The 27,827-nt window shown below is 36.2% G+C and overlaps 1 protein-coding gene across 2 annotated transcripts in view; it reads left to right on the forward strand.

The window, feature by feature from the left end:
- Positions 1–27,827, forward strand: part of LOC145681659 (uncharacterized) — a 120,545-nt gene that overhangs the window by 19,008 nt on the left and 73,710 nt on the right. The window contains exon 2 of one of the 2 annotated variants that reach the window (XM_081753283.1): positions 19,858–19,991. The exons of the other annotated variant lie outside the window; for it this stretch is intronic. Within the exon in view, the coding sequence (XP_081609409.1) occupies positions 19,858–19,883 (26 nt within the window). The 3' untranslated portion in view covers positions 19,884–19,991. The remainder of the gene's footprint in view (positions 1–19,857; positions 19,992–27,827) is intronic. 2 annotated transcript variants of the gene reach the window in all.

The raw sequence follows: 27,827 nt of genomic DNA on the forward strand, positions 1-27,827 counted from the left end.
CCCTAAAAGGGAACGATGTGGACCATCCAAATTTATCATGATACATATTGAGGTCCTGTACTATAATACCAAATGTTTAAATTGGTCATTTTCCAAAATTTAAGGGGTGGGCCAAGGTACCCCTCCCGGGGTGCACCAATATATCCATGTTTTATGAAAAGTAATGAACCCTGTATACGCCCATATAACAATATAGGATAATAACGCCTCATCAAAGGCGATAAATTAGGTCAAAAGACCAAACACGTGGTTGTACTAAAATTTGGCAATTTTGTACCCCTAAAAGGGAACGAGGTGGACCACCCAAATTTATAGTGGTACATACTAGGGTTCTATACTATTATACCAAATGTTTAAATTGGGCAATTTCTAAAATTGAAGGGGTGGGCCATGGTTCCCCTCCCAAATTTTTAAAGGGGTGCACAAATGTACCTATGTCTTATGATAGGGAATGGACCCCTATACATAACCATATAACCATATAATGTAATAGGACCTTATCCAAGAGGATAAATTAGGTCGAAAACCAAACACGTGGTACAACGTATTGCTTACGTTTATATTTTTGGCAATTTTGTACCCCAAGAAGGGAATGAGGTGGACCACCCAAATTTATCATAATACATATTAGGGTCCAGTACTATAATACCCAATGTTTAAATTGGTCAATTTCCAACATTTAAGGGGTGGGCCAAGGTACCCCTCCCAAATTTTTCAAGGGGTGCATTAATATACCCATATGTTATGAAAGGTAATGGACCCCTGTATACGCCCATATAACTATATAGGTAATAACATCTCATGAAAGGGGATAAATTAGGTCAAAAACCCCCAAAATTTGACTTTTTGGCAATTTTTTACCCATAAAAGGGAACGACATAGACCCCCAATACTGATAGAGGTACATACTATGGTCCTAGGCTACCACACCCAATTTTTAGATTTGGCAATTTCCAAAATTTAAGGGGGGTGGTCCTATGTACCCCTGCCAAAATTTAGGGTTTGGGCCAAGGTACCCCTGCCAAAATGTAGAGGGGGTAGTCCTAGGTACCCCGGGCCAAGGTCATTGACCCCGGGCCAAGGTCATTGACCTTTGACCTATGACGTCACAAAGGTCGGGGTCAAAGTCCAAAGTTAGGCCAAGTGGGGCCAATACTACTGCTGGTATATGAATTGCGAATGTTACATATTCATACATAGGGCTGTCAACTGGCCGGCTTTTCATTGGCCTGGCCGGAAAAATTGCTGTTATTTTGATTAAAGCCGGTGACGCTTACAAACTTCTCACAGCCCCTTTATAACCTTTTTTTTTAATTTGTATCTAGTTCGAAGTATACAAGGTCTGTATGATAAGTAATGAGACTCGCCGCGCCGCGGCGCGCGTGTCGCTGGAGCGGGTTTGTCGGTGATGGAGGATGTAGGGGGGGGTCCGAGCAAAGCAACGCACCGCGCGTCAGTTGGCTCCGAGCCTTAGTGGAGCGCGGACAAGCCTTGGACAAAGCCCTTGTGAACATTCTTGTCACGGCGGAAAATCAACAAACATGGAGGGTTCCATCGAACAGCGTTATGCGATCAAATTTTGCGTTCGCCTGGGGAAAACGGCTACTCAGACGCTTTCTCTCATCACGGAGGCCTACAAAGAGGAAGCCCTATCCAAAGCCCAGGTGTTTCGTTGGCACAGTGCGTTCCGGAACGGCCGGGAAAGCGTTGAGGATCTGGAGAGGGCTGGACGCCCGACAACAGTGACTACGGACGAAACTGTGGCAAAAGTGAGGGATCTCCTGAACTCAGACCGTCGATTATCGTTGAGATTGATTGCTGATGAACTCGATATGAACCACACAACAGTGCACAAGATTGTGACGGAACAATTGGGAATGAGAAAAATCTGTGCGAAACTGGTGCCGCGAGTGTTGACTGACGAACAAAAGCAACGACGTGTTGATTGTTGTCAGGAACTGATGAACCTCATGAACAGTGACCCTAACTTTGAAGATGACGTCATAACAGGTGACGAGTCGTGGGTGTTCCAGTACGACCCTGAAACGAAACGTCAAAGCGCGGAGTGGCACACTCCTGCGTCCCCGCGCCCCAAGAAGGCCAGAATGTCGAAGTCAAAGGTGAAAACAATGTTGATTGTTTTTTTTGACAATGTGGGGGTGGTCCTGTAACGGATGAACGATACACATATAATCTTTAAATAGCCCCCACTACCCACAGTCCTGCGAGAACGGACGTCACCCCACTTCCCCCTTTAGAATACAAGAATTTTAAAAGGAGAGAGAAAGGAGAATTCCACTCCCCCACGGCTGAGAATAATGACGACGTGAAGAGTGAGGTTCAATACTGGAAAAGGCTTATACTGTATGCAAAAATATCACTATTAAGATAATCAGGAATTTGTCTACAACTACTTGAAAATGGAAAAAGTTTTCTAACAAAATGGAAAATTTTATTATAACAATCCGAAACGTGTTATATAAATAGTAATATAGAAAACATTCAACAATTTTAACAAGTAATAATATCATTAATCGAAATCGCCGTTAGCAAGTAACATTTTTCCCAAAAAGGATTTTTTTTTCCAAGTGACAAAATTTTCTGTAGTATTATTATAACCAATCGTAAATCCAAAATATAGAATTTAGAAACCTATATAACAATATAATCAAAAATGTATGGAACTCGAAGTTACTGCAAAGTGGCTTTCTTTGGAATGAAAATGTGGGAGGAAATGATTTCTTAAATATGGGTCAAAATGCATGAATTACGAGCAATAGCTCAACTGTAATTCTATAAAATCCTTTCTTTTTTTTTCTTTCCTTTCTCAAAGCGGACCTAAGACATAAATCATTCATTTGAATTCTCCACTAGCCTTAATATTTTCCGTAATTTCAATATATTATACTTCCTGACTAGCGACTTTACTTTAGTTTTATCAAGGAAAAACAAGAATCAACATGTTTTAACTCAAGGCATAATTCTGCCTACACAAAACCAGTAACATGAACTATTCAATTAACTATTTTTACTTTCTTACTTTTCCTTTCGCAATATTTTAGAAATAAGTGCTTCCAAAATATATTGAATAATAATAATATCTTCTAAATAATAACCATAGTCAGGAACTGTTATAGTTCTCAAAAGAAGTTAACAAAATTATACGATTATACGGAAAGAATATTAATTTTAACGACCCATTTTTTTTTCATTCAGAGGACCTAACACTCTTACCTCATTTTATACACTGCGAAGCGCTTCAGTCTTAAAGCCAGAACCTCGGCTGCAACGTGACGTCATCCCGATCGACGACTCGCGCAAATCCAACCGAAGGTTAAGCAGTGCTTCCAACTCCAAGAGAAAGAACCAACTTAACAGTAAACTGGAGTTTCATCTCACAAAAATTTTCCTTTACAACGTTTCATTTTATTATGAAACTTGGGTGGGTTACATAATATCCGAGGGTCGGTCAAAAAAAAATTCCTAACCATAACAAATCCCAAGTTGAATAAAAAAATAATTTCAATACATTACCAAATCTTCCATAAATATTCAAATGCTAACGCCTTCTTTACAAACTTCTACAGTAAATTTTCCAATTCCTTACATAACATACACAAATGATGATGATGAGGTATTTACAAAATGAAAAGGGTTGACCTCTCACTTTCTCGGACGAGGCATTCCTGCAGGAATAAAAAAAAATATATACAACACACAAAATTTGTTCGAACAAACATCCTAAAATATATAAATATATATATATAAGTACAATATTAATAATTTAGTTAACCTCAATTCTCATATCAAATCATCATTTTTTTTCTGTGTTACCTTATGGGTTAGGTTGATTAACTTGTCTCGGTGGAAAATATTTCTTACAAAAACGAACATGGCGTTTTATATGAACATATGGTCTTTCAATATTTTCTAGCCAAACTGTATTTGGTGTAGGTTTAGAAATAAGGCGGTATGGGCCTTCCCACTGAGGGGCGATTTTTGGATTGAAATGTTTCTCTGCTGAAATTTTCATAAACCTTTTAACCAATACTAAATCATCAATATTTAAATTAACAGGATTATGTTTTTGACTATATACCTTCGCACTATGTTTCCAAGCGCGTTCAATGTTATTATTTATATTGACTAATTTTTGCTCTTTATCCTGGTCGTCGTCTAAAAGATCTAAATCCATCAACCATTTAACATCTAATGGATGGTAAAATTTCCGTCCCATATAAAGTTCACATGGACTAGTCCCAGTAGTTTCATTCATACTTATGTTAATAGTAAAAGCAATTTTAGATAGTAATTGGGCCCAATTCTGTTGAGACTTATCAACATAAATACGAATTAAATTTTTAATCGATCTCACCGTACGTTCGGCTCTGTTCGATTGTGGGTTATATGGGGAGAATTTTACACTCTGTATGCCATAGCTATACAAGAATTTCAAGAAGTAATCACTCACGAAATAAGAAGCGCCATCACTTAGGACTTTACCAGGAAAGCCGTATCGAAGAAATAATTCCTGCAACTTATTACAGATGATTTTTGAGGTTAGTCGTCTTAAAGGTTCTAAAAAGACAAAGCGACTATAGGCGTCAGTGACAATTAAAATATATTCAAATCCAGAACTACTAGGCAATTTCCCTGCAATATCAATAAACCAGGTATAATTTGGGTGCAGTACCTTTTTTGTAAAATATTGACCCATAGGTTTTCGATTGGAATCTTTACAGGTTTGGCACAAATGACAAGATTGTATAAAATTCTTAATGTCAGAATATAAAGTAGGCCAGGTATACTTTTCAGCGACCTTAGCGAGAGCTTTATGACTCTCAATATCTTTGCTAAATAAAATTATGTCATCAAAATATATCTCTAAATTCTTACCAATTAACCCTTCAAAGACTTTTGACATCAAATTACTTAAAACAAAAGGTGATAATACTAATCCCATTGGTACCGATTTATATCGATAGATTTTGTTTTTTGTCACAAAAGCAGTAATATTTCTACTCTCTTCAGACAGAGGAATTTGATGAAAACAGGATTTACAATCAAGTTTTGAAAAGATATTATTGTCCGAGATACTAGATATTACATTCTCCATGTTAGGAGAAGGATAGCTGTTTACCATAACCCTTTTGTTCACCTCTCCGTATGAAATTACAAGCCGCCTGCTTCCATCTGAATTTGTTACTAGAAAGCAGGGTGATGTGTAGGGAGAATAATCTACTTCCTCTATAATATCGTCTTTTAAAAGCTGGGCAATAAAAGAATCTAATTCCTTTTGCTTATGCGTTGGAAGTTGATAAGGTTGCAATCGAATGGGAGTTTTATCGGCAAGTTCAATTTTGTAAGTGAAATTTTTTACTCTACCAATTTTGTTTCCAATAACATCAGAATATGAAGTTAACAAGTTATTAACATATTCCTGTAAATTAAAATCACATTTTAATAATTGATCAGGAACCGTATAATTACCTTGAGATTCCTCCGGTTTAGTCTCCGGTGGATGCAACATGGACTGATCAAAAACGAATTCCACTCCTGGGTCAAACGTGGTATTAACTCCGCTGTCTCGGGTTACTGATGTCGATGGAGTCAAACTCTGATTGAAATTACCAAAAGATCTAGGCTGAGGTGTAGCTTTCGGACAACCAAGGTCGCATAGCGGCTGCTTTCCACTCACCCCATTCCTAGAAGTATATGCAGAAGCGAGAGAAGTCTGGGCACACAAAAGTTCATCAGCTCGGATCATAGGAACCACTAACTTCCGAGCTTTTATATTATATAAATTACCAGCAATGTCTATTACGGAATTGTATTTTGTATGAAAGTCATTTCCAAGCAGAAGATCAAACTCATTAGAGTCCACGATGAAGAAAATTTCACTAAATTGGTGTCTTCCAATTTTAAAATATAGTCTTACTCTCATATCCACTGTTACTTGTACATTTCCTAAGCCGATCGTCTGAACGTTCACCTTTTCTGTTCTTATTTTACATTTTTTTCTAAGTTCATCATAAAGATGTCGAGCCAAATAAGAGTTCGTATTCCCAGTATCAATTAAGCACTTAAAACGCATGCCCGTAATGTAAACAGGAATCGCTAATAAATTTTCCAATTTACTACCATTTTGTTTTAAGTCTAAGTTATTTTGAGTTAAGTACTGAGATTCTAAATTATGGTTATGAGAAAATTCCGCCTTATCAAAATTTTTATAATTAGATGGTAAAAATTTCATAGCTGGAGAAACTAAATTTTTATGCAAATTTATTGGTTCACGAGATTGCAACACTACTTGCTGTTTTGTGTTCTTCGCTCCGATAAAGGAAGATGATTTACGGGGTGGTACCAAGTCCCGTACGCTACTACCTTGATTACGTAATCGATAATAATCTTTCCTATATCTATGCAAAGCATCATAGTGTTCTGCAGCTAAATACAATTGATTTAAATCGATAGGCATACCTCTTTCAGCAAGAAATTGATGGGCAGAAGGCGTTACCATATTAGTAATTAAACTACAAATGGTGGCTTCATCAAAGGACATATCAAGTACGTGAATAATCGATAATTTATTATCTACGAACTCATATAATGAATGATCCTCCCGCATGGGAACGTAGAAAAATAATCGCATGAATTGTGTTCTACCAATAGTGGAAATAAATCGCACCACTAAATGTCTACAAACTGTTTGCCAAGGGGAAGCGTCCCCAATGAACGATTGTATTACTTCTTGCATTTCTCCTTTTGTACGAGAAAGACAAGCTACCAACACAAGATCTAAAGGCAAACCCTTACCTCTGACAATACTATCAAGTTTTAATAAAAACTGAAATGTAGACTCAGTATTGGTACCATCTATTATAGGTAGACTATTAATATCATGCAACAAAGATTTATAGATTCCTTCCGAAGCAAATTTCTCAAAATTTAAATTTAACGAAGCTGCCATATTAAATGGTCGATCTCTATATTTATTTTGAAAGCTCTGACTCCCTCCTGCTCTTAAATTAGGCGAGGAATTCGCAAACCGTGTACTGTGTCCCACATTACTTTGTGGATCCACGTTATAATTTTGATCATGAAATGGTCTACTTTGACCACCTAGTAAAGGTTCGTGATGATTCACTTGAATATGGGCTGAAGGCCTTAAATGTTCAAACATAGGATTACTAAATTCATAAGAATATCCAAGAAATTCATCCCCACTAGAACTTGAAGAATCCGAAAATCTAGACTTTACATGCGTCTCCTTTGACTGTGCCATCCTTACAAGAACACCACAAAATATTAAACTCAAAGAAACCAAAAGGATAATTACTATTAATTTTACAACCTTATCAATAATTATCTGCTTATTACACAATGACCTACTAAACCATAAATTTTGTATCCGACCCCGGCAACACTGTATTAAGTATTTTACGTTAACATTCATATACAACATTTATATTAACTCAACAAGAAAGGCATAGTATAATGAAAATATGTTATTTAATTTAGAGGTTAATTTCACCAAAGAAATACACATTGATATCTGAATATAAAGGGAAACACTTTTTGGCTGGACCTCCCCGAACCGGACCTCGAAGCCAGCATAAATTTTTGCCTTTCCAGGGCAGTGTATAAAATTTATTTTTATTTAAAAATTATATATGTAACGGATGAACGATACACATATAATCTTTAAATAGCCCCCACTACCCACAGTCCTGCGAGAACGGACGTCACCCCACTTCCCCCTTTAGCATACAAGAATTTTAAAAGGAGAGAGAAAGGAGAATTCCACTCCCCCACGGCTGAGAATAATGACGACGTGAAGAGTGAGGTTCAATACTGGAAAAGGCTTATACTGTATGCAAAAATATCACTATTAAGATAATCAGGAATTTGTCTACAACTACTTGAAAATGGAAAAAGTTTTCTAACAAAATGGAAAATTTTATTATAACAATCCGAAACGTGTTATATAAATAGTAATATAGAAAACATTCAACAATTTTAACAAGTAATAATATCATTAATCGAAATCGCCGTTAGCAAGTAACATTTTTCCCAAAAAGGATTTTTTTTTTTCCAAGTGACAAAATTTTCTGTAGTATTATTATAACCAATCGTAAATCCAAAATATAGAATTTAGAAACCTATATAACAATATAATCAAAAATGTATGGAACTCGAAGTTACTGCAAAGTGGCTTTCTTTGGAATGAAAATGTGGGAGGAAATGATTTCTTAAATATGGGTCAAAATGCATGAATTACGAGCAATAGCTCAACTGTAATTCTATAAAATCCTTTCTTTTTTTTTCTTTCCTTTCTCAAAGCGGACCTAAGACATAAATCATTCATTTGAATTCTCCACTAGCCTTAATATTTTCCGTAATTTCAATATATTATACTTCCTGACTAGCGACTTTACTTTAGTTTTATCAAGGAAAAACAAGAATCAACATGTTTTAACTTAAGGCATAATTCTGCCTACACAAAACCAGTAACATGAACTATTCAATTAACTATTTTTACTTTCTTACTTTTCCTTTCGCAATATTTTAGAAATAAGTGCTTCCAAAATATATTGAATAATAATAATATCTTCTAAATAATAACCATAGTCAGGAACTGTTATAGTTCTCAAAAGAAGTTAACAAAATTATACGATTATACGGAAAGAATATTAATTTTAACGACCCATTTTTTTTTCATTCAGAGGACCTAACACTCTTACCTCATTTTATACACTGCGAAGCGCTTCAGTCTTAAAGCCAGAACCTCGGCTGCAACGTGACGTCATCCCGATCGACGACTCGCGCAAATCCAACCGAAGGTTAAGCAGTGCTTCCAACTCCAAGAGAAAGAACCAACTTAACAGTGAACTGGAGTTTCATCTCACAAAAATTTTCCTTTACAACGTTTCATTTTATTATGAAACTTGGGTGGGTTACAGTCCACAAGGAGTTTGTACCCCAAGGACAAGCCGTCAACGCCGCCTTCTACAAACAAGTCCTTGAGAGACTGCACAGGAGCGTCAAGCGGAAAAGACCGGCGATCGCTAGCCGGTGGAAGTTGCATCACGACAATGCCCCTGCCCACACCGCCTTCTTAGTGACCTCCTTTTTGACCCGGATTGGGGTGGAAGTCCTTCCACAACCACCCTACAGCCCAGATGTGAGCCCGGCCGACTTCTTCCTCTTCCCGAAGCTGTAGATATGAAAAGTAGCTGACATTCTGTAAACTCAAAACTGTTACCTCTCACCATCTATCAACGATTATTTTATACTCTTGATAAACTTCCACATAAAACTGTATGATGTTAAACATCACATTGAATTTGGGACTAGTTAGCAATGTTCAGGGGCGCAGCCACGAGGGGGTTTACCGGGTCCGTACCTCCCCAAACTTTCGAAGCTCGACTAACATTTGTAGACTTTCTTAACAATCTATACTTGTTTAACAGAGAAATGATTGGTGTAGGCTAAATATTTTATTTTACGCCTCATCATGTACTTTCCTTATAAAAATTATCGTTCTATCATTTTTTCTAAAATATAGGTTACAGTAATTTAGAATTACTTGTTGTGTTTTTGGGTGCAGAATAATACAGGTTCGATATTACAAAGAGTATTGGGTCCCTCTCAGCAAACATTTCTGGGTGCAGAACTGGCAATGGTGTTTGTTTTGACTTTTGGCTTCCGTTACATGCTGATCCTATTTCTGTCGGATTTCAATGATTGCTTTCCAGAACATATGTCATTGGTAAGCATTGTTTCGCCTCATGTAGAAGTATAGTGTTAATCGTGTGTTAAGTACAACCAAGACTAATGATTTGGAATGTAATTTTTCTTTTACGCACGTGTGTGTGTGTGTGTTGGTGTATATGTGACATTTGAGATTCAAATACCTCTTTTGTATCATCATTTTTTTTATTTTAGTTATTAGATTTACTTGTATTGTGTGTGCTCTAATTCTGTAAATAACCTACTAATTCTGAATTAATTCTAAACCATGACTTCTGAAATTTACTTACAAAAAATTCCCAGCTCTCTACTGAGGAAAAACTTGCAATTAAGCTTTAGACAAAATAAGCAAAGAACAATTCAGGAGAGTGTTCGAAAAAAAAAATCCGGTTTAAATTCACAAAATCTTATGGCAGTAATTTTGTTTGCAGTAGATACATTTCCACAATTTATTTTAAATTTTCCTATATAAACTGAATAAAGCGTGTTGAATGCACATTTTTTTTATAACGCTAATCTCTGCCACGAACTGTCTTCAGTCTACGCTGCAGAGGAATTTGGATCACTGTCAGCGATTGGGTTTGCAAGAATGAATTGTTCGTAATAATCTAGAAAAGTTATTTAGTGTATCTACAAAGCTTATGAAATTAATATCAACTGTACCTATGACGTCAACAAAAGAAGAAAGGCTTTTTTTTATTTAATATTGAAAAGAATTGACACTTTCAAGGAATTGAATGTCCCAAGAAAGAATATCACCACTGCTTACCTATGCTATCCATCGAAACAGACCTGACAATAAGAATGCCAGAGTTCAAAGAGCACGTATTAGGCAGATTTGCTGCAATCAAGGAAAGGAGAATGAACTTACTAATTAAATAAGGTCACTAATCGGATAAAATGTTTTGCATTATTATTTTTTATTTTTTAAATATAATTTTATTTAATTTCACATGTCACATTTGCATATAAAGTTATTCTAATTAGTCACTGAGTCCAGTTTAAATCTTCCGTCTCCGATCGTTCATACTACAACACCCGAAACCACAATCCACCGGCCGCCACTGATGAAATAAAATATCCAGTTTAACGCACCAAGGCTAAGGGAGACGGTGATTATGAGAAATGACTGAGATGATGGAACGAAGAAAGTAGGAGGAAACGGAATAACTTCAGAAAACCCACTCACACGGTGTTTGCCCACCAAAAAAAATCACATGGCACAAGATGACACTTGTGTGGCTTGAAAACGAGTAATAACTACAGAAAACGTGAATAACCGATTCAGAAAACGACACACTGTAGCTATATGCTATAGGGGCTGATAGACTCACACGGATTGCATAAACTACTGGGAATACATTCACTTCAGCGGCATTTTTACTGAAACCAAGAAAATCAAGTCAAAGATGTAATGATTTTTCCCCTTCTTTTTACATTCTATAAAAAATCAAGTAGTATCAATATTTGTGCAAGACTCTTGCGCAAGAGTCTTGGTCTTGCAGGTATGGTTTTGATCTTGGTCTAGGTCTTGCACCCCATGGTCTTGGTCTTGGTCTAGCTTCGGGATACCTGACCTTGGTCTTGGTCTTGCATGCAAGACTCTTGCAAAAACTATAAGACCAAGACTCTTGCGCTCATCACAAAATGCAAAAATCATGAAACTTTTAATATAATTAAAGTCAATTTTGATACTGTACTAATGAATACCTCCGGCGGAAGAGGCAATGCTCAGTACAACATAGAATCACTACTTTATACAAAATTGTAGTCTATTATACTATTACTAGCACAAATACCCTTTCCTCGCATGGGGGCTGTATTTGCAAGTCAACGCCTGTTTCAGTATCACCATTAATCTCAGCGACCGCGAAAACTATGCATTTGACAGTGATATCGGCCATTCTGGATTATTTTTACATGTCTCGGTACCGCCCCCCCCCCCCCCGCAGGTGACCACTGGCCCGCATACAATGGTAGCTGAATTTGAAAGTCATCACTACTGGAAGTGTCACCATTGATCTCAGTGACCGCGAAAACTAAGGATTTGACACTAATAAAGGATTATTTTTACGTGTCTCGGTATCCCCCCGGTGTCAACCAGCCGAATGGGATGAATCTGGAAGTTAATGCGATTGGAGTTAAACCATTCATCTATGCGAACCCGAAAACTATAAATTTGACACTAATATCGGTCATTTTGTACTAAATGTTCCCCCTCAAATACACAAATAAACTCTTTATTTTATTTGTATTAGATAATGTATATTATTATTATTATTATTATTATTATTATTATTATTATTATTATTATTATTATTATTATTATTAAAAATCAAATAAATGTGTCGTGATGTGAACATTCAGTAAAATGTGCCATCATCGACAAAAGGTTGGAAAAACCCAAATAAGGGCTGAGTCCCCCTGGGAAATTCAGTTATTCGCTAGCATGTATGTATGATCGAAAAATAAACTGAAGTAACAGCCAAAAATGATCTCGTTTCCCTCCGGCTCAACAATCTTGGCACGGGCCTAGTTCCTCCATCTGATTTCATATGCAATAGTGTCGTGTAGTTTTTCTTGAATGCATTCATCTTGTATACCGGGCTTGAATTTAGTTTTGTCAATATCACTCTAAGCTTGCTGGAAATTATTGAAAATAGAAATGTTTCCGAAACGATCATTGATCTTTGACTCGGAAACAACTTTTAAAACGAGTTCATAAGTGTAATGCCTGCATAACAAATATAAAATATCTCTTCTCAAACATTGTTCCAACAAGATGCAGGCACGTTTTATTCGTCCAGTCGCATAGATCAATGGTTTAACTCCAATCGCATTAACTTCCAGATTCATCCCATTCGGCTGGTTGACACCGGGGCGATACCGAGACACGTAAAAATAATCCTTTATTAGTGTCAAATCCTTAGTTTTCGCGGTCACTGAAATCAATGGTGACACTTCCAGTAGTGATGACTTTCAAATTCAGCTACCATTGTATGCGGGCCAGTGGTCACCAGCGGGGGGGAGGCGGTACCGAGACATGTAAAAATAATCCAGAATGGCCGATATCACTGTCAAATGCATAGTTTTCGCGGTCGCTGAGATTAATGGTGATACTGAAACAGGCGTTGACTTGCAAATACAGCCCCCATGCGAAGAAAGGGTATTTGTGCTAGTAATAGTATATATAATAGACTACAAGTTTGTATAAAGTAGTGATTCTATGTTGTACTGAGCATTGCCTCTTCCGCCGGAGGTATTCATTAGTACAGTATCAAAATTGACTTTAATTATATTAAAAGTTTCATGATTTTTGCATTTGGTGATGAGCGCAAGAGTCTTGGTCTTATAGTTTTTGCAAGAGTCTTCCATGCAAGACCAAGATTAAGACCAGATATCCCGAAGCTAGACCAAGACCAAGACCATGGGGTGCAAGACCTAGACCAAGATCAAAACCATACCTGCAAGACCAAGACTCTTGCGCAAGAGTCTTGCACAAATATTGATACTACTTGATTTTTTATAGAATGTAAAAAAGAAGGGGAAAAATCATTACATCTTTGACTTGATTTTCTTGGTTTCAGTAAAAATGCCGCTGAAGTGAATGTATTCCCAGTAGTTTATGCAATCCGTGTGAGTCTATCAGCCCCTATAGCATATAGCTACAGTGTGTCGTTTTCTGAATCGGTTATTCGCGTTTTCTGTAGTTATTACTCGTTTTCAAGCCACACAAGTGTCATCTTGTGCCATGTGATTTTTTTTTGGTGGACAAACACCGTGTGAGTGGGTTTTCTGAAGTTATTCCGTTTCCTCCTACTTTCTTCGTTCCATCATCTCAGTCATTTCTCATAATCACCGTCTCCCTTAGCCTTGGTGCGTTAAACTGGATATTTTATTTCATCAGTGGCGGCCGGTGGATTGTGGTTTCGGGTGTTGTAGTATGAACGATCGGAGACGGAAGATTTAAACTGGACTCAGTGACTAATTAGAATAACTTTATATGCAAATGTGACATGTGAAATTAAATAAAATTATATTTATAAAATAAAAAATAATAATGCAAAACATTTTATTCGATTAGTGACCTTATTTAATTAGTAAGTTCATTCTCCTTTCCTTGATTGGAGCAAATCTGCCTAATACGTGCTCTTTGAACTCTGGCATTCTTATTGTCAGATCTGTTTCGATGGAAAGCATAGGTAAGCAGTGGTGATAATCTTTCTTGGGACATTCAATTCCTTGAAAGTGTCAATTCTTTTCAATATTAAATAAAAAAAAGCCTTTCTTCTTTTGTTGACGTCATAGGTACAGTTGATATTAATTTCATAAGCTTTGTAGATACACTAAATAACTTTTCTAGATTATTACGAACAATTCATTCTTGCAAACCCAATCGCTGACAGTGTTCCAAATTCCTCTGCAGCGTAGACTGAAGACAGTTCGTGGCAGAGATTAGCGTTATAAAAAAAATGTGCATTCAACACGCTTTATTCAGTTTATATAGGAACATTTAAAATAAATTGTGGAAATGTATCTACTGCAAACAAAATTACTGCCATAAGATTCTCTGAATTTAAACCGGATTTTTTTTCGAACACTCTCATGAATTGTTCTTTGCTTATTTTGTCTAAAGCTTAATTGCAAGTTTTTCCTCAGCAGAGAGCTGGGAATTTTTTGTAAGTAAATTTTAGAAGTCATGGTATAGAATTAATTCAGAATTAGTAGGTTATTTACAGAATTAGAGCACACACAATACAAGTAAATCTAATAACTAAAATAAAAAAAAATGATGATACAAAAGAGGTATTTGAATCTCAAATGTCACATATACACCAACACACACACACACACGTGCGTAAAAGAAAAATTACATTCCAAATCATTAGTCTTGGTTGTACTTAACACACGATGAACACTATACTTCTACATGAGGCGAAACAATGCTTACCAATGTCATATGTTCTGGAAAGCAATCATTGAAATCCGACAGAAGTAGGATCAGCATGTAACGGAAGCCAAAAGTCAAAACAAACACCATTGCCAGTTCTGCACCCAGAAATGTTTGCTGAGAGGGACCCAATACTCTTTGTAATATCGAACCTGTATTTTTCTGCACCCAAAAACACAACAAGTAATTCTAAATTACTGTAACCTATATTTTAGAAAAAATGATAGAACGATAATTTTTATAAGGAAAGTACATGATGAGGCGTAAAATAAAATATTTAGCCTACATCAATCATTTCTCTGTTAAACAAGTATAGATTGTTAAGAAAGTCTACAAATGTTAGTCGAGCTTCGAAAGTTTGGGGAGGTCCGGACCCGGTAGACCCCCTCGTGGCTGCGCCCCTGAACATTGCTAACTAGTCCCAAATTCAATGTGATGTTTAACATCATACAGTTTTATGTGGAAATTTATCAAGAGTATAAAATACACTTATTTTATAAAAGAAATATATATGTATTAAAATAGTATGCATAGAGTGGGGATTCTATATATTTACTTATTAATATTTGGTTCACAAATTACCGTACAAGAACTTGTAAATGCATGTTCACTTTCATTTGTTTTCTGCTCTACTACATATTTTCTTTCTTCTTTTGTAATTCTGCTATCACTTTTTTTAATTGTCATTACCGGTATATAGGTTTGCTTCAGTATAGACCCTTAATTTAAATAATATTAATGCATACAAATAAATTTCATTTTTTTAATTGGTAGGGAAATAAAATTCAGAAACCTTAATAAACGCGAAAATCTTTCTCGTTCACTGGAAACCGTGCTCTGTTGCAGAAGCACTGCAACGACCAGAGTCTTTAAGTTGTGAGATACGGGAAAGGAGACTTAAAAGTCGCTCCAATTCCCGCGCTGCACAAATCTGGTCGTTGTATGCTCGCTGCAACACAATATAAATTAGAGACTCTGTGACGGATATTTTTCATTTTTTAAAAATGGATTTACGGAACAAAGGGTTATACAAGTAAAACAATATGTTATCTAAAGTATATACGGGAGTATTAGAAAGTATTTTTTCTGTTCTTTACTACTGCTGCTAATAATATTTTTTTCTTGTAATACTTTGGTCGTTGCGCAACGCTGCAACTCTTACATTATCCGCCACTGCATTTCATTTTAAAACATTGTGGTGTTCTTCTTCCAAAGCTAATGAGAAATGTAACACCGAGCATCGGTAATTCCGTACCGGTACTCAAGCATCCGTTGGAAATTTTTAATGTCTGATCATAAAATTATTATCGAAATAGCATTTTCATGATATTGACAAAAACTTACCGGTACTGAATGTGACCGCAAGTTTTGAATAATTGTTTATAATATAACTTTTAGCCTCCCTATGTATACGGTACATCGAGGATTGAGCGATATAATAATATACAACAATAAATAATCCATTTTCACAAGTGAGAGTGATTTTGCACAGTTATTTCAAATAACTTGAAGTTTGATACCGCTATTTTGTATTTCTAATATAGGTCAAAGGTATTGATATAAATTGAGTTTATACAAAAGATATAGAAAGTCGAGTCGTTTTCAGTTTTCACTCAAATTATTCTTAAATATTAAAAAGTTTGATTATAATAATTATTATTTTAATTTTTTTCTCACTTTTTTGGCCAATATTGCTAAACATATCATCATAGCTATTCTGCTCTTATTGGTAGGTCACTTGCTGTAATTGAGAAGCTTCGATGTACGGTGGTCCTCAGTGAATCTGTTCGTCTTGGCGCATGCGTGCCGATTACGTGTTTACTCCGGGGCTCCCTCACTCCTCCGGCTGATAAAAAAAATTGCTTATAGATGGCAGCACATATTACTTCAGTTTTTCTTGTCACAAGTTGTACCAACTTACCAACGTCTGACAAACAACTTTCACATTAGACATAAAATTACTATCTTACTTAAAGTTTGTCTTTGAACTTGAAGAATTTTTGTCACGAAAGAAAATTCACAGTTCAAATATAAAGCTTTCACTGCTAATACATTGACTATACATGGTTGGGGCTAAGCATTTGGCGTCCATTGTAACCAAGCCTGTTATGTTGGTTCAACTATATTCGTTACTATACTTTTTGAAAAGGCAGCTCTGAGTGTTTTCGTCTCGTTGCTGCTTGGAAAAAGAAAAACGTTCAATTTATTGTAGCTACTTGTTATCTCCGTCGTTAAGAAGCTCCGTGGTGAAGCTGTTGGCCTGTGAACCTTTGGTGTGGGAGACCCGGGTTTGATTTATGGCAGGAACTGTGTTTCGCATTTCACTTTAATTAGTAGGTCCTGTCTCATACAGCCTCGCTGCTGAAAAGGACGGTAAATTAAAAATAAATTTAACTCGATCCAATCGTTAAGGTGGTCAGGGCCGTGCCGTGGAAAATGAGCTCCCGGGGCGAGAGTATACGACGGTGCCCCCATACATAGGCTATATTCCAAACAATTTTTCCTATCATTTTCCTTTTTTCGAACCCCTCTCCCCCGCTGCACAAAACTGAAGGTGGATCATTACGTGTTCTCGTTGCTACGCTAGGCTGCAGGAATAGTGCGGCGTTGCCAAATAATGTCGAGTGTTCAGATAATAAAGGAAGTAATAATGAAATTCCATGGAGAAACACCAGTTATCAATGTTTAAAATTCTTTCCAAAAAATGTTTCGAAAATTGTATAGGCAAAAGCAAAAACTTGATATAGGACATTGCGGTTACCTACTGATTGTTTTAGGGCTGTCCACATATTACGTAACGCTATTTTTGACTAATTTTTACCCCCTTCTTTCCCCTTATCATACTTCGTAACGCTAGGTGGCACCCTTCCCCCATTTGTTGGCTGCCTTTACTTTTTGACTTTTGGTTTTTTACCAATTTTGCTTATTTTGTGGATTATTAAACAACAACAAAAAAAACTATGTTTAATGCTTGTACTCTGAGCTTCTTATTACAAAATGCTTGAATTTATATTATAAAATTTAAAGTGACTATGTTTGTGACTTTTAATATCTTGAATCGCCCGATCGATCTCAATCAAATTTTCGACATACATGCAGTTGTGGCCTAGGAGTGTTTTTAGCTATTCGTTTAGACGGTAGCACTTAGGGGTGGGGAAGGTGGGGAAATTATTAAAAAAAATAAATAAAACTTAATAACTTTTGAACCGTACGATCGATCTCGATCAAACTTTCAACATAGGTGAGGTTCTAGCCTGGAATATTTTTTATCATTTCACTTGATGGGAGATCTTACGGGCGGGGGAGGAGGGGAAATATATGGAAATGAATAAAACTTACTAACTCTTGAACCATCGGACCAATCTCGATCTAACTTTCAACATAGATAAGGTTCGGGCCTGGGATGTTTTCGTCATTTCAGTTTTACGGTGCAACGTAGAGGAAGGGGAGGGAGAAATATGTTTAAAAAATAAAAATAAAAGTGGGTAAGTGACTGTCTTTGTGACTTCATCACACTTAAACCATCCGACCAATCTTAACCAAATTTTCAAAAAAAAAAAAAAAAGGTTCGGACCTGAGGTGGTTTTTATCGTATCACTTTTACGGTAGAACTTATGAGAGGAAGAGGGGAAGGGAGAGATCTATAAAAATAAACAAAACTTAATTACTCTTGAACCACCCAACCGATCTTGATCAAATTTCCAATATAGATGAGGTTCAGGCTTGGAAAGTTGTTATATATATATATATATATATATATATATATATATATATATATATATAACAACTTTCCAAGCCTGAACCTCATCTATATTGGAAATTTGATCAAGATCGGTTGGGATCTAGATAGATAGATAGATAGATAGATAGATAGATAATCACTTTGACGGTAGAACCTAGGGAAGAGGGAAGGGAGTGGAAGATTTATATATAAAAATAAATAAAACAACTCTTGAACCACACAACCATCTTGATCAAGTTTTCAACATAGATTACGTTTGGGCCTGGGATATTGTTTCTCATTTAACTTTGACGGTGCTACGTAGGGGAGGGGGGAGGAAGGAAAAGGTACTGTATATGTAAACAAATAAAAGTGAAAGCGACTGTCTTTGAGACTTCATCATTCTTGAACCCTCGGACCGATCTCGATCAAATTTTCAACATAGATGAGATTCGGGTCTGGGATGGTATTTATATCTATTCCCTTTGACGATATAACTTAGGGTAGGGAGGGAGGAGTTAGAAAATAAATAAAACCTAATAACTCTTGAAAGAAACAATCGATCTTGATCAAATTTTAACATAGATGAAGTTTGGACCTGTGACGTTTTCTATCATTTCACTTTGACGGTAGAACTTAGAGCAGGGTGAAGAGGATGAGAAGACGCATAAAAATAAATAAAACTTAATAACTCTTGAACCACCGGACCGATCTCGATCAAATTTTCAACCGATATGAAGTTCAAACTTGAGATGGTTTTTGTTATATCACTCTGATGATGCAACTTAAGTAAGGTGTATGGTTAGAGACATTTAAAAATGATCGAAAATGACCGATATTAGTGTCGAATCTATTGCTTTTGGGGTCGCCGAGATAAACAATGACAGTTCTGATGCTGTTTAAATCCAAATTCAGTCCCGTAACTTGGGGGAGGGAAAGGGGATATGATTAAAAAGACCAATATCAATGTCGAATTCATAGTTTTCTGGATCGCTGAGATGAACAATGACACTTCCAATGCCGTTCTCCGCAACTTGGCGGAGGAGAGGGGCTATATAAAAATAATCGAAAATGACCGATATCAAAGAGCGGTTTAGTAATAATAAAAATGTGATTGACTAACGGAACATACTACTATTTTTTTCCTAATTTAACCCAGCAAAGCGGGTAATTGATGCTAGTTCTGAATATATTTGAGTGCTTTTCACCAACAAATCAAAGTATTAGAAAATAGTAGTACCGTAATAATATTTTAACTCCATAAGGTTGTTTAATATTAGCCAGTTTTAATTCTTCAAAATTGCATAGTGTCGTTTTCCCAAGGAGATCGAACCCATCCTTTTAGGTTACCGATGATTGGCAAAGAGAAAATACTGTCGAAAAATACAGGTGAAACAGGATCTAAATAACTGATATCGACTTCATTTTCCAGGATTCAAGATGCTTCGAATATTTTGAAGTTCGCCAATGTCGCCAATGTAAGGAAATACTCTTCCTTGTCGACCACAAATTTGAAGTGACTGTACACGTGAAGGAGCAGGAACATCTGTGAGAACAAGCTTTCAGGTATCTTCTTTGGATTTTGGACTTTAGTTTACCCGTTTTTAAATTGTTCCTGTCCTAAATCAGTGCCAGAATCCAAATAAACTAGATTTCACCTGCAATATTCTAATCTAAAAATAATATTTTAAGAAGAAATGTACGAGATGAATATCCGACGAATTAGGTTTCTTCTATCTTACTTCTCCAAATCGTGGATCGTTCCGTTTCGGAAAATATTTCACGAAAAAAGAGTTTCTTCTGTTTCACATGCGAAACCCTTTACAAGAATAGAGTGGGATAATGATTCAAATCTAAATGTTAGTTTTAAATAATATTCTCAGAAATAGCGATAGGAGTGGGAACGCGAGGACATTTTCAAGTGATGGTTACGATCACCAACAACTAAGTCCAGAAAATCGTGTGCCGTAAATGCAATACTGCGATAGCCACAAAACGGAGTTTTATTGTAATGTAATATACGAAGTGATCGTCACGAATTATGCTGGTGCCTAGTAACGTCTTCGAATCCTTTCTGCACGATTCAATTTATATAGGCTATATGTTCACAATTCTGGAAACAGTAGAAATATTGATTTATTTATAAAAAAGCAAAGAATTGAATAAAATTATTGTTTAAAAGATTGCATATACGCCTAAGAATAAAAATTACAGGAGAAAACACGCGTTACGTAACGAGGACGTAAACCCCTTCCTCCTCCTTGTCACATTTCGTAACGTAAGTCCGAACCCCCTCCTCCCTTTGCTGTGTTACATAATATATGAACAACCCCTTATCTTTTTCTGATGACATAATATGCAGTCCTTATTATTACATGTTATTATATATTAGTGCTCCTATGTTTTTCGGTCAAGTAAATAGTAATACTTATACTAGTTGAAAACAGGGGCACATGAGTTTTTGTTTTGGGGGTACACATCTCAAGTGTAACTAATTTCGAAGCCGTAGTGAGGATGAAATTATTATTATTATTATTATTATTATTATTATTATTATTATCGTTGTATTACTATTGTTAACATTTTTAGCAATATAATCAAGGGCAATGCTCAACTGACATCATAGCAACACCATGAAGCGGGCAGTGTGCTTCCTAGAATCATATTCCGTAGTAGTTTTCGCAAAAATTGATGCAAAAAATGCAACAAATAATTATTACTGCTATGATGACTATAGCAAACTAAAAAGAAAATTGTGCGTTGCGTTGACGCGAACTCATTGGGAATGGACAATATCCGTCGTTCTCCTATCATCTCCTAAGAAATTTACGTCATCAGCGTACACCATAATATGGTGAATACCATTCAACTCTAGACCCTGGTTGCTATCTTTGATTTTCCTTACAGCGTAATCCAGGACAAAATTGAATAATAATGGCGACAACGCATCTCCTTGTTTCAGGACATTCTCCACATGAAAGCTCGTGGACAAAACTTTTCTTACCTGGATTTTGCTTTGGGATTCCTTTAAACATATTTTAATTAACCTAATTAGGCTTTTTGGTATTCCAAATTCTGTAAGAATGTTGTACAATGTTTCTCTCCTAACCGAGTCGTAAGCCTTTCTAAAATCAATGAATAGTTGATGTACCGTGGTAATGTATTCCCACTTCTTTTCGAGTATTTGTCGAATGGTAAATATTTGGTCGATAGTTGATCGATTTCGTCTAAATCCGCAATGATAATCTCCAATAATTCATCTGCGTATGGGATCAGTCTTGCTAACAGAATGTTTGAAAAGATTCTATAGGTTGAATTGAATTTATTTTAAGTTTAACGTCCCTTTCAGCAGTGAGGCTATATGAGACGTGGAACTACTGATTAACGTGGAATCCGAACCACATGAGCTCCCGCCGAAGGATTCTATAGGATATTGATATAAGAGAAATGCACTGATAATTACTACAGTCAATTTTATTGCATTTCTTGTGAATTGGAACCAGAGTTGGGTAAGTTACTTGTAAAAATGTAACGCGTTATAAGTTACTTTACTTTCTCTTAAAATGTAACGCGTTAGTAACGCGTTACTTGCCTCAAAAAAGTAACTGTTACTTTACTTCGAAAGTAACGCGTTACTTTTAGGTCCGAAACTTTGAATATGTGAAAAAATCCTATTACTTCAGTTTCCGTACTACTATTACTACCGCTATTATTATTATTATTATTATTATTATTATTATTATTATTATTGCACGTTCTGAATCGATTTATGTAAATGCAAGGACAACATTTTTACTTAACAAATATATGAACATTTTAATGCAATATAACATTGACTAAAATGCCATACTGCGTTACTCGTAGGGATGGGCACGAGTGAATTCGAGCAAGTTTTCTTTGGAACTCGATTCGACTAGAAACAGACATCTTTGAGCTCGACCAGAGAACTCGGCTTGAAAAATTTCCTCCAACTCGACTCGGATTCGTGTCGAGTTTCGAGTACTCTCTTCAAGTATCTTACATAGACAATATAATGATTATCAATTGTTCTACTACTACCAATTCTTCTTCATCATCATCATCATCATATAATAATAATAATAATAATAATAATAATAATAATAATAATAATAATAATAATAATAATAATAATAATTATTATTATTATTATTATTATTATTATTATTATTATTATTATTATTATTATTATTATTATTATTATAACACTGTGTATAAACATGAAAGATAGGCGGTTTATATATGAATACTAAAAAAGTAGTTGATTGCCAACCTCGGTAGTCGTGAAGTCTAGGAGCCAAAGACATTGTTCACGAGCTTCTGAATTTGGGTTGAGGGTCTAGTTTGAGTATCCGGGCTCGAGCCAAACATTGTTAAAAGTTATAGGACACTGGCCAAATATCTTCAAAACTGCTCGGCCCGGGTTTAGAATTGTTAACGACTCGAGCAGATCGGCTCACAGCTCATTCACTATCGATGCAAGCCGAGAAGTGAGCTGAGCCAACAGCTCACCCAACCGAGTAGGCTAGAGCCCTTCGCTCAGTTGAGTCGAACCGAGCAGATGGCTCATCCCAACCAAGCCAGCTCGAGCCGATGGTTCACCCCAAGCGAGCCGGCTCGAGCCATCAGCTCAGTTAAGCCGAGCCGAGCTAAGCTTGTTATAAAAAAATCTCTTGTAGTCTCGCTATTGAGACGAGACGAGATGCGAGCAGTGTCCCCCTCTCGTAAGCAACACTAAAAGTATTCCATATTACTGCTTAGCTTACATTTCTCATGGCTTTCGTTTTCCAGTGTAATCAGTCCATGATTTCAAAACGAGTTAAAACGAGCGAGCCATTTGTCAAACTCGACTCGACTCGAAACTCGACGCCAAAAACAGTGAATCGGTTCGGAACTCCTCTCGAGAATATTACTTTTGACTCGACTCGAAAGTCGACTTGGATTCGAGTCGAGTTTTAGCTTGACTCGTGCCCATCCCTATACGTTAGAAAAAATGGTTGCTTATTATTATTCTGCTAAACTAATTATATAATAATAACAATGTTGCTATGTAAAATTAAAAATACACAATATAGAGAAACATTACACTACAACACACACCAAATGAGAACACACAAACTGGGGGTGAATCAAAATTTGCCAATAACTCTAAAATCGATACATGCTATTTAAAGCTAGTTGTTCCAAACTCTATAAATCAACGGGACTTTAGGATACACAAACTGATCTAAAAGAACTATAATATTACATACCATCATTACATCAATAAAGTAGGCCTGCTCATCAGAACACAGTTTATTCATACTAACCCCTTATGGCACCCTAGTTGTTGATAAATATTTCCCGCTGGGGCACCACTTTTCTTTTAAATTCTGTTCACCATCATCTTTAGCTTTTAAGAAAAAGTATCCTTTCAAATGTTCGAACGATAAAATATTTTCGTTTTCCATCTTTATAAAAACAACACCAATCAAAGTAAAATAGACTACCAGTACCATTGCACTCGTAGTTCACTCATTGAATGAATTGATTTGGAGCTGTCAAAATCTAAGACAAAATCTTCCAGGTAATTGCAATCAGTACACGTGATTTCCCTGGGGCTGTCCTCGTCTTCCAAAAACAGCAAATGGCACTATGGCACTATATTTTGTTATGTAAATAAACAAATCAAATTGTATCTATGAATGTATTTGCAAGCCTACCAACGTAAAGTTCGTAAGGCGAAACGGGAAAATGCACATCGAGATTTCCCGTTCCGTCTTACATTAAGATGAAAAGTGATAACAGGTTTTACATGCAAATTTCATTGCTAGAGGTCATAAGGCGAAACGGGAAAAGGCGAACAGTGTAGGAATTGTCGGTCACTGACATCGTTTATGCTCCATTGTTCCATTCTGAGAAATTCACTTACAGGAAACAAACATTTGTTTCCGAAAAAAATATACATATATTGTAGTTACTCATCCGAAATTTAACGCGAAAAAAGTAACGCAAACTAGGTACGTTACTTAAAAATTTGTAACGCATTACCGTTACAGTTACTTTGTAAAAAAATGTAACGCATTACTAGGAAACGTTACTTAAAAAGTAACGCGTTACTTGCGTTACGTTACTTCCCAAGATTGATTGGAACAATGATTGATTCTTTCCACTCTTGCGGCAATTGTTTCTTCTTCCAGATTAGGAGAATGAGTCTATGTATCCTGTTCCACAATTTTTCGCCTCCAGCTAAAATAAACAACCAGAATTTCGCCTACATCCGGAGACAGTACAATGCAGCTACCTTGTATCTCAAAAATACGCAAATTGGCAAAAGAAGAACTGAAACGTTTGAAAAAGTTGGAAATTATTTAAAAGTCGGCGCCTTTTTTTTTTTTTTTTTTTTTTTTTTTTATGGAGAGGTCGGTTTGTTATCGTAATTGGTTTCTCAATCAGAAAAATCGCTGACTAATCTAAACTAAACTAATCTAAACCTTTTTCAAACTTTTCTTTATTCTGTAAACTAGTGTTTTGTTTTTGAGATACGAGGTAGCTGCAAAGTACCGTCGTTATGTTTCTTTAATTTCTTTATTGCGATTCCCACTTCTATTCGGCTAGGTTCTAGGATATACGGTTCTACGGTGTGTATTTCGCTTTCCCCACTCACATCAGTTTTTGGCTGCATGTTAAGCAAATCGTCAAAGAATGTAGGTTGTCACTACAAACGATAATTCTATATATTACCTTTCAGAGCAGAGCGAAACTGATGAACCTTGTGTTTGAGAAGGTCAATAACATCATTCACGTTGCCATATATACAAGTGTTCCTGAATGGCGGCCATCTTTATTGTCGGTGGAGTGCCAAGTTTTGCATTTGTAAGCGTTCACGAAAACTAAAGTTGCTTAGGACGTACGAATCACATGAACACCAAACAAAAACGAATGTTTACAGGAGAGATTGGGGTACACGAAAAATATAAACTTTTGCGTCTAAAGAAATATGCAGGGTTGCAAACCAATAGATGAAATCACCAGAAAAAGTACAGAAAATTACACTTTTAAAGGGGTTGTATTTTGGAATGGCATAAAGTGGGGGGTTCATAAGTTTTGTGCTGAATACTATTGCATGTAAAGAGTCTGCAGAAATATCCACAGTTATGATACTACTGGATACAAATTAGAAGTTTGTGATTTTGATCCCATTTTTGGAGCGTAATATCTCAGGAGAGCAAAGTGCTAAAAGTTGCTGCTTATGCCACAAAGTAATTCTGTATGTGAATAAACTATTTAAAAGAAAATAATGACTGATATTACATGGAGAAAATAAAGAGGACATGGTAAACACGCGAAGAAAGGACGTGCGTGACGATGGTTGTAGCCCGGGAAAAATTAAATGTTTGGATATGTTTCATGCTAGATCTCAAAAACTATGCATGGTGCAGCAATTAGGCACGCATTTGTTTGTGTTCAGTTGTGTAAAAGTTTGCGAGTGGTATTTGTTCCATCTCCATGATCATTGTCACGTCTATATGGTAAGGGGGTTAACTTCCCCTTGCACCCACGACACACATCGTCGAACTGGAACGCAGTATTAAGGCAGTTAACGTATCAGCAAAGTATCATTGAAATCCAATTCCAGTTACGGAAGTTAATATGTTCACAAAGTTGCATTATATAGGATAGACTAGTCTTTGGCTAGCTGGGGACTCCGCCCCCAAACCCCTCGTTTCCTCGGCCTACGGCCTCGAACCTCTAAAACCTACGATTCTACTAAATTTCTAGTTTATTTTAGTATTTCAACTATCTAAAAGATAAGATTTTGTATCACAAGAAAACATCCATTTAAATAACATGGGAATTACTTCATTCCCCCAATAGATACCTTAAAAACTAAAAATATTTACTTTTGGCAATTTTCTTGTTTGTCAGTGCTGGAAGTCTACAATTATGTCGAATTTCATCATTCTAATCCTGCCGGAAGTGCCTAAACACTTTGGGGTGTAGAAGATGTCCCATAAATAACATTGGGAAGACTTTTCAGTTTCCCATAAAACCTCTCTACGGATGAACTTTTTTTTTTGTGTGATTTACTTAAGTAACGCTATCGAAAACGTACAAGCATATCGAATTTCAAGTTTTTATTCCAATTCCAAGTACGTAAAATATGAGATTATGAGTTTTTTTTTTTAAAGGGTCATTTAAATAGCATAGAGAATTTCTCCATCCCCCCTTAGACAACCTAAAAATTAAAAATATTAACTTTTGGAAATTTTCCTGTGGATTAGTATTTAGAAGCTATAATCATGCTAAATTTTAACTTTTAACGTCATCCCGAAGTGCCTCTTCATTTTATGTCAGTTCTTGTAGTTTTACATATAGTTTGAATAGATATAACGCAAACTTTTGAACATATTAACTTCCGTAACTGAGATTGAATTTCAATGTCACTTTGCTGATACATTAAGTGCTTTAATACCGCGGTTCCAGTTCGACGATGGGTGTCGTGTGTGCAAGGGGGAGCTAACCCCCTTACCATATAGACGTGGGAATGATCATGGAGCTAGAAAGATGGAACAAATACCACTTGCAAGCTTTTGCACAATTGAACACAAACAAAAGCGGGCCTAATTGCTGCACTATGCATAGTTTTTGAGATCTAGCATGAAACATAAATCAAACATTTAAATTTTTCCGGGCTATGACCATCGTCACGTAAATGCTTTCTTATCATTTTTACCACGTCTCACTTTTTTATCCGTGTAATATCAGTCATGATTTTTCTGCAATGGTTTATTCACATACAGAATTACTTTGTGGCATAAGCAGAAATTTTTAGCACTTTGCCCTCCCGAGATATTAAGCCCCTAAAATGGCATCAAAATCACCAACTTCAACTTTCGGACCCCCATAAATCTACGGTGCCAGTAGTATCATAGCCGTGAATATTTCTGCAGACTCTTTACACGCAATAGTATTCAGCACATAACTTATGAGCCCCCACTTTATGCCATTCCAAAATACAGCCCCTTTAAAAGTGTAATTTTCTGTAGTTTTTCTGGTGATTTCATGTATTGCTTTGCAACCCTGCATATTTATTTAGACGCAAAAGTTTACATTCTCCGTGTACTCCAATCTCTCCTGTAAACATTCGTTTTTGTTTGATGTTCGTGTGATTTGTACGTCCTGAGCAACTGTAGTTTTCGTAAACGTTTGGAAATGCAAAGATTGGCACTCCACTGACAACAAAAGATGGCCGCCACTTAGGAACACTTGCACATATGAAAACGCGAATGATGTTATTGACCTTCCCATACACACGGTTCGTCACACTCATTTTTTTTATAATTTTCGGAGATGGCCTAGCAACCATTTTCACCAGTTTTGGACCACTTCAGATGGATTGAC

Source organism: Thermobia domestica, chromosome 3 (genome assembly GCF_964235325.1).
Source record: "Thermobia domestica chromosome 3, izTheDome1.hap1.1, whole genome shotgun sequence".
Classification (NCBI taxonomy): domain Eukaryota; kingdom Metazoa; phylum Arthropoda; class Insecta; order Zygentoma; family Lepismatidae; genus Thermobia; species Thermobia domestica.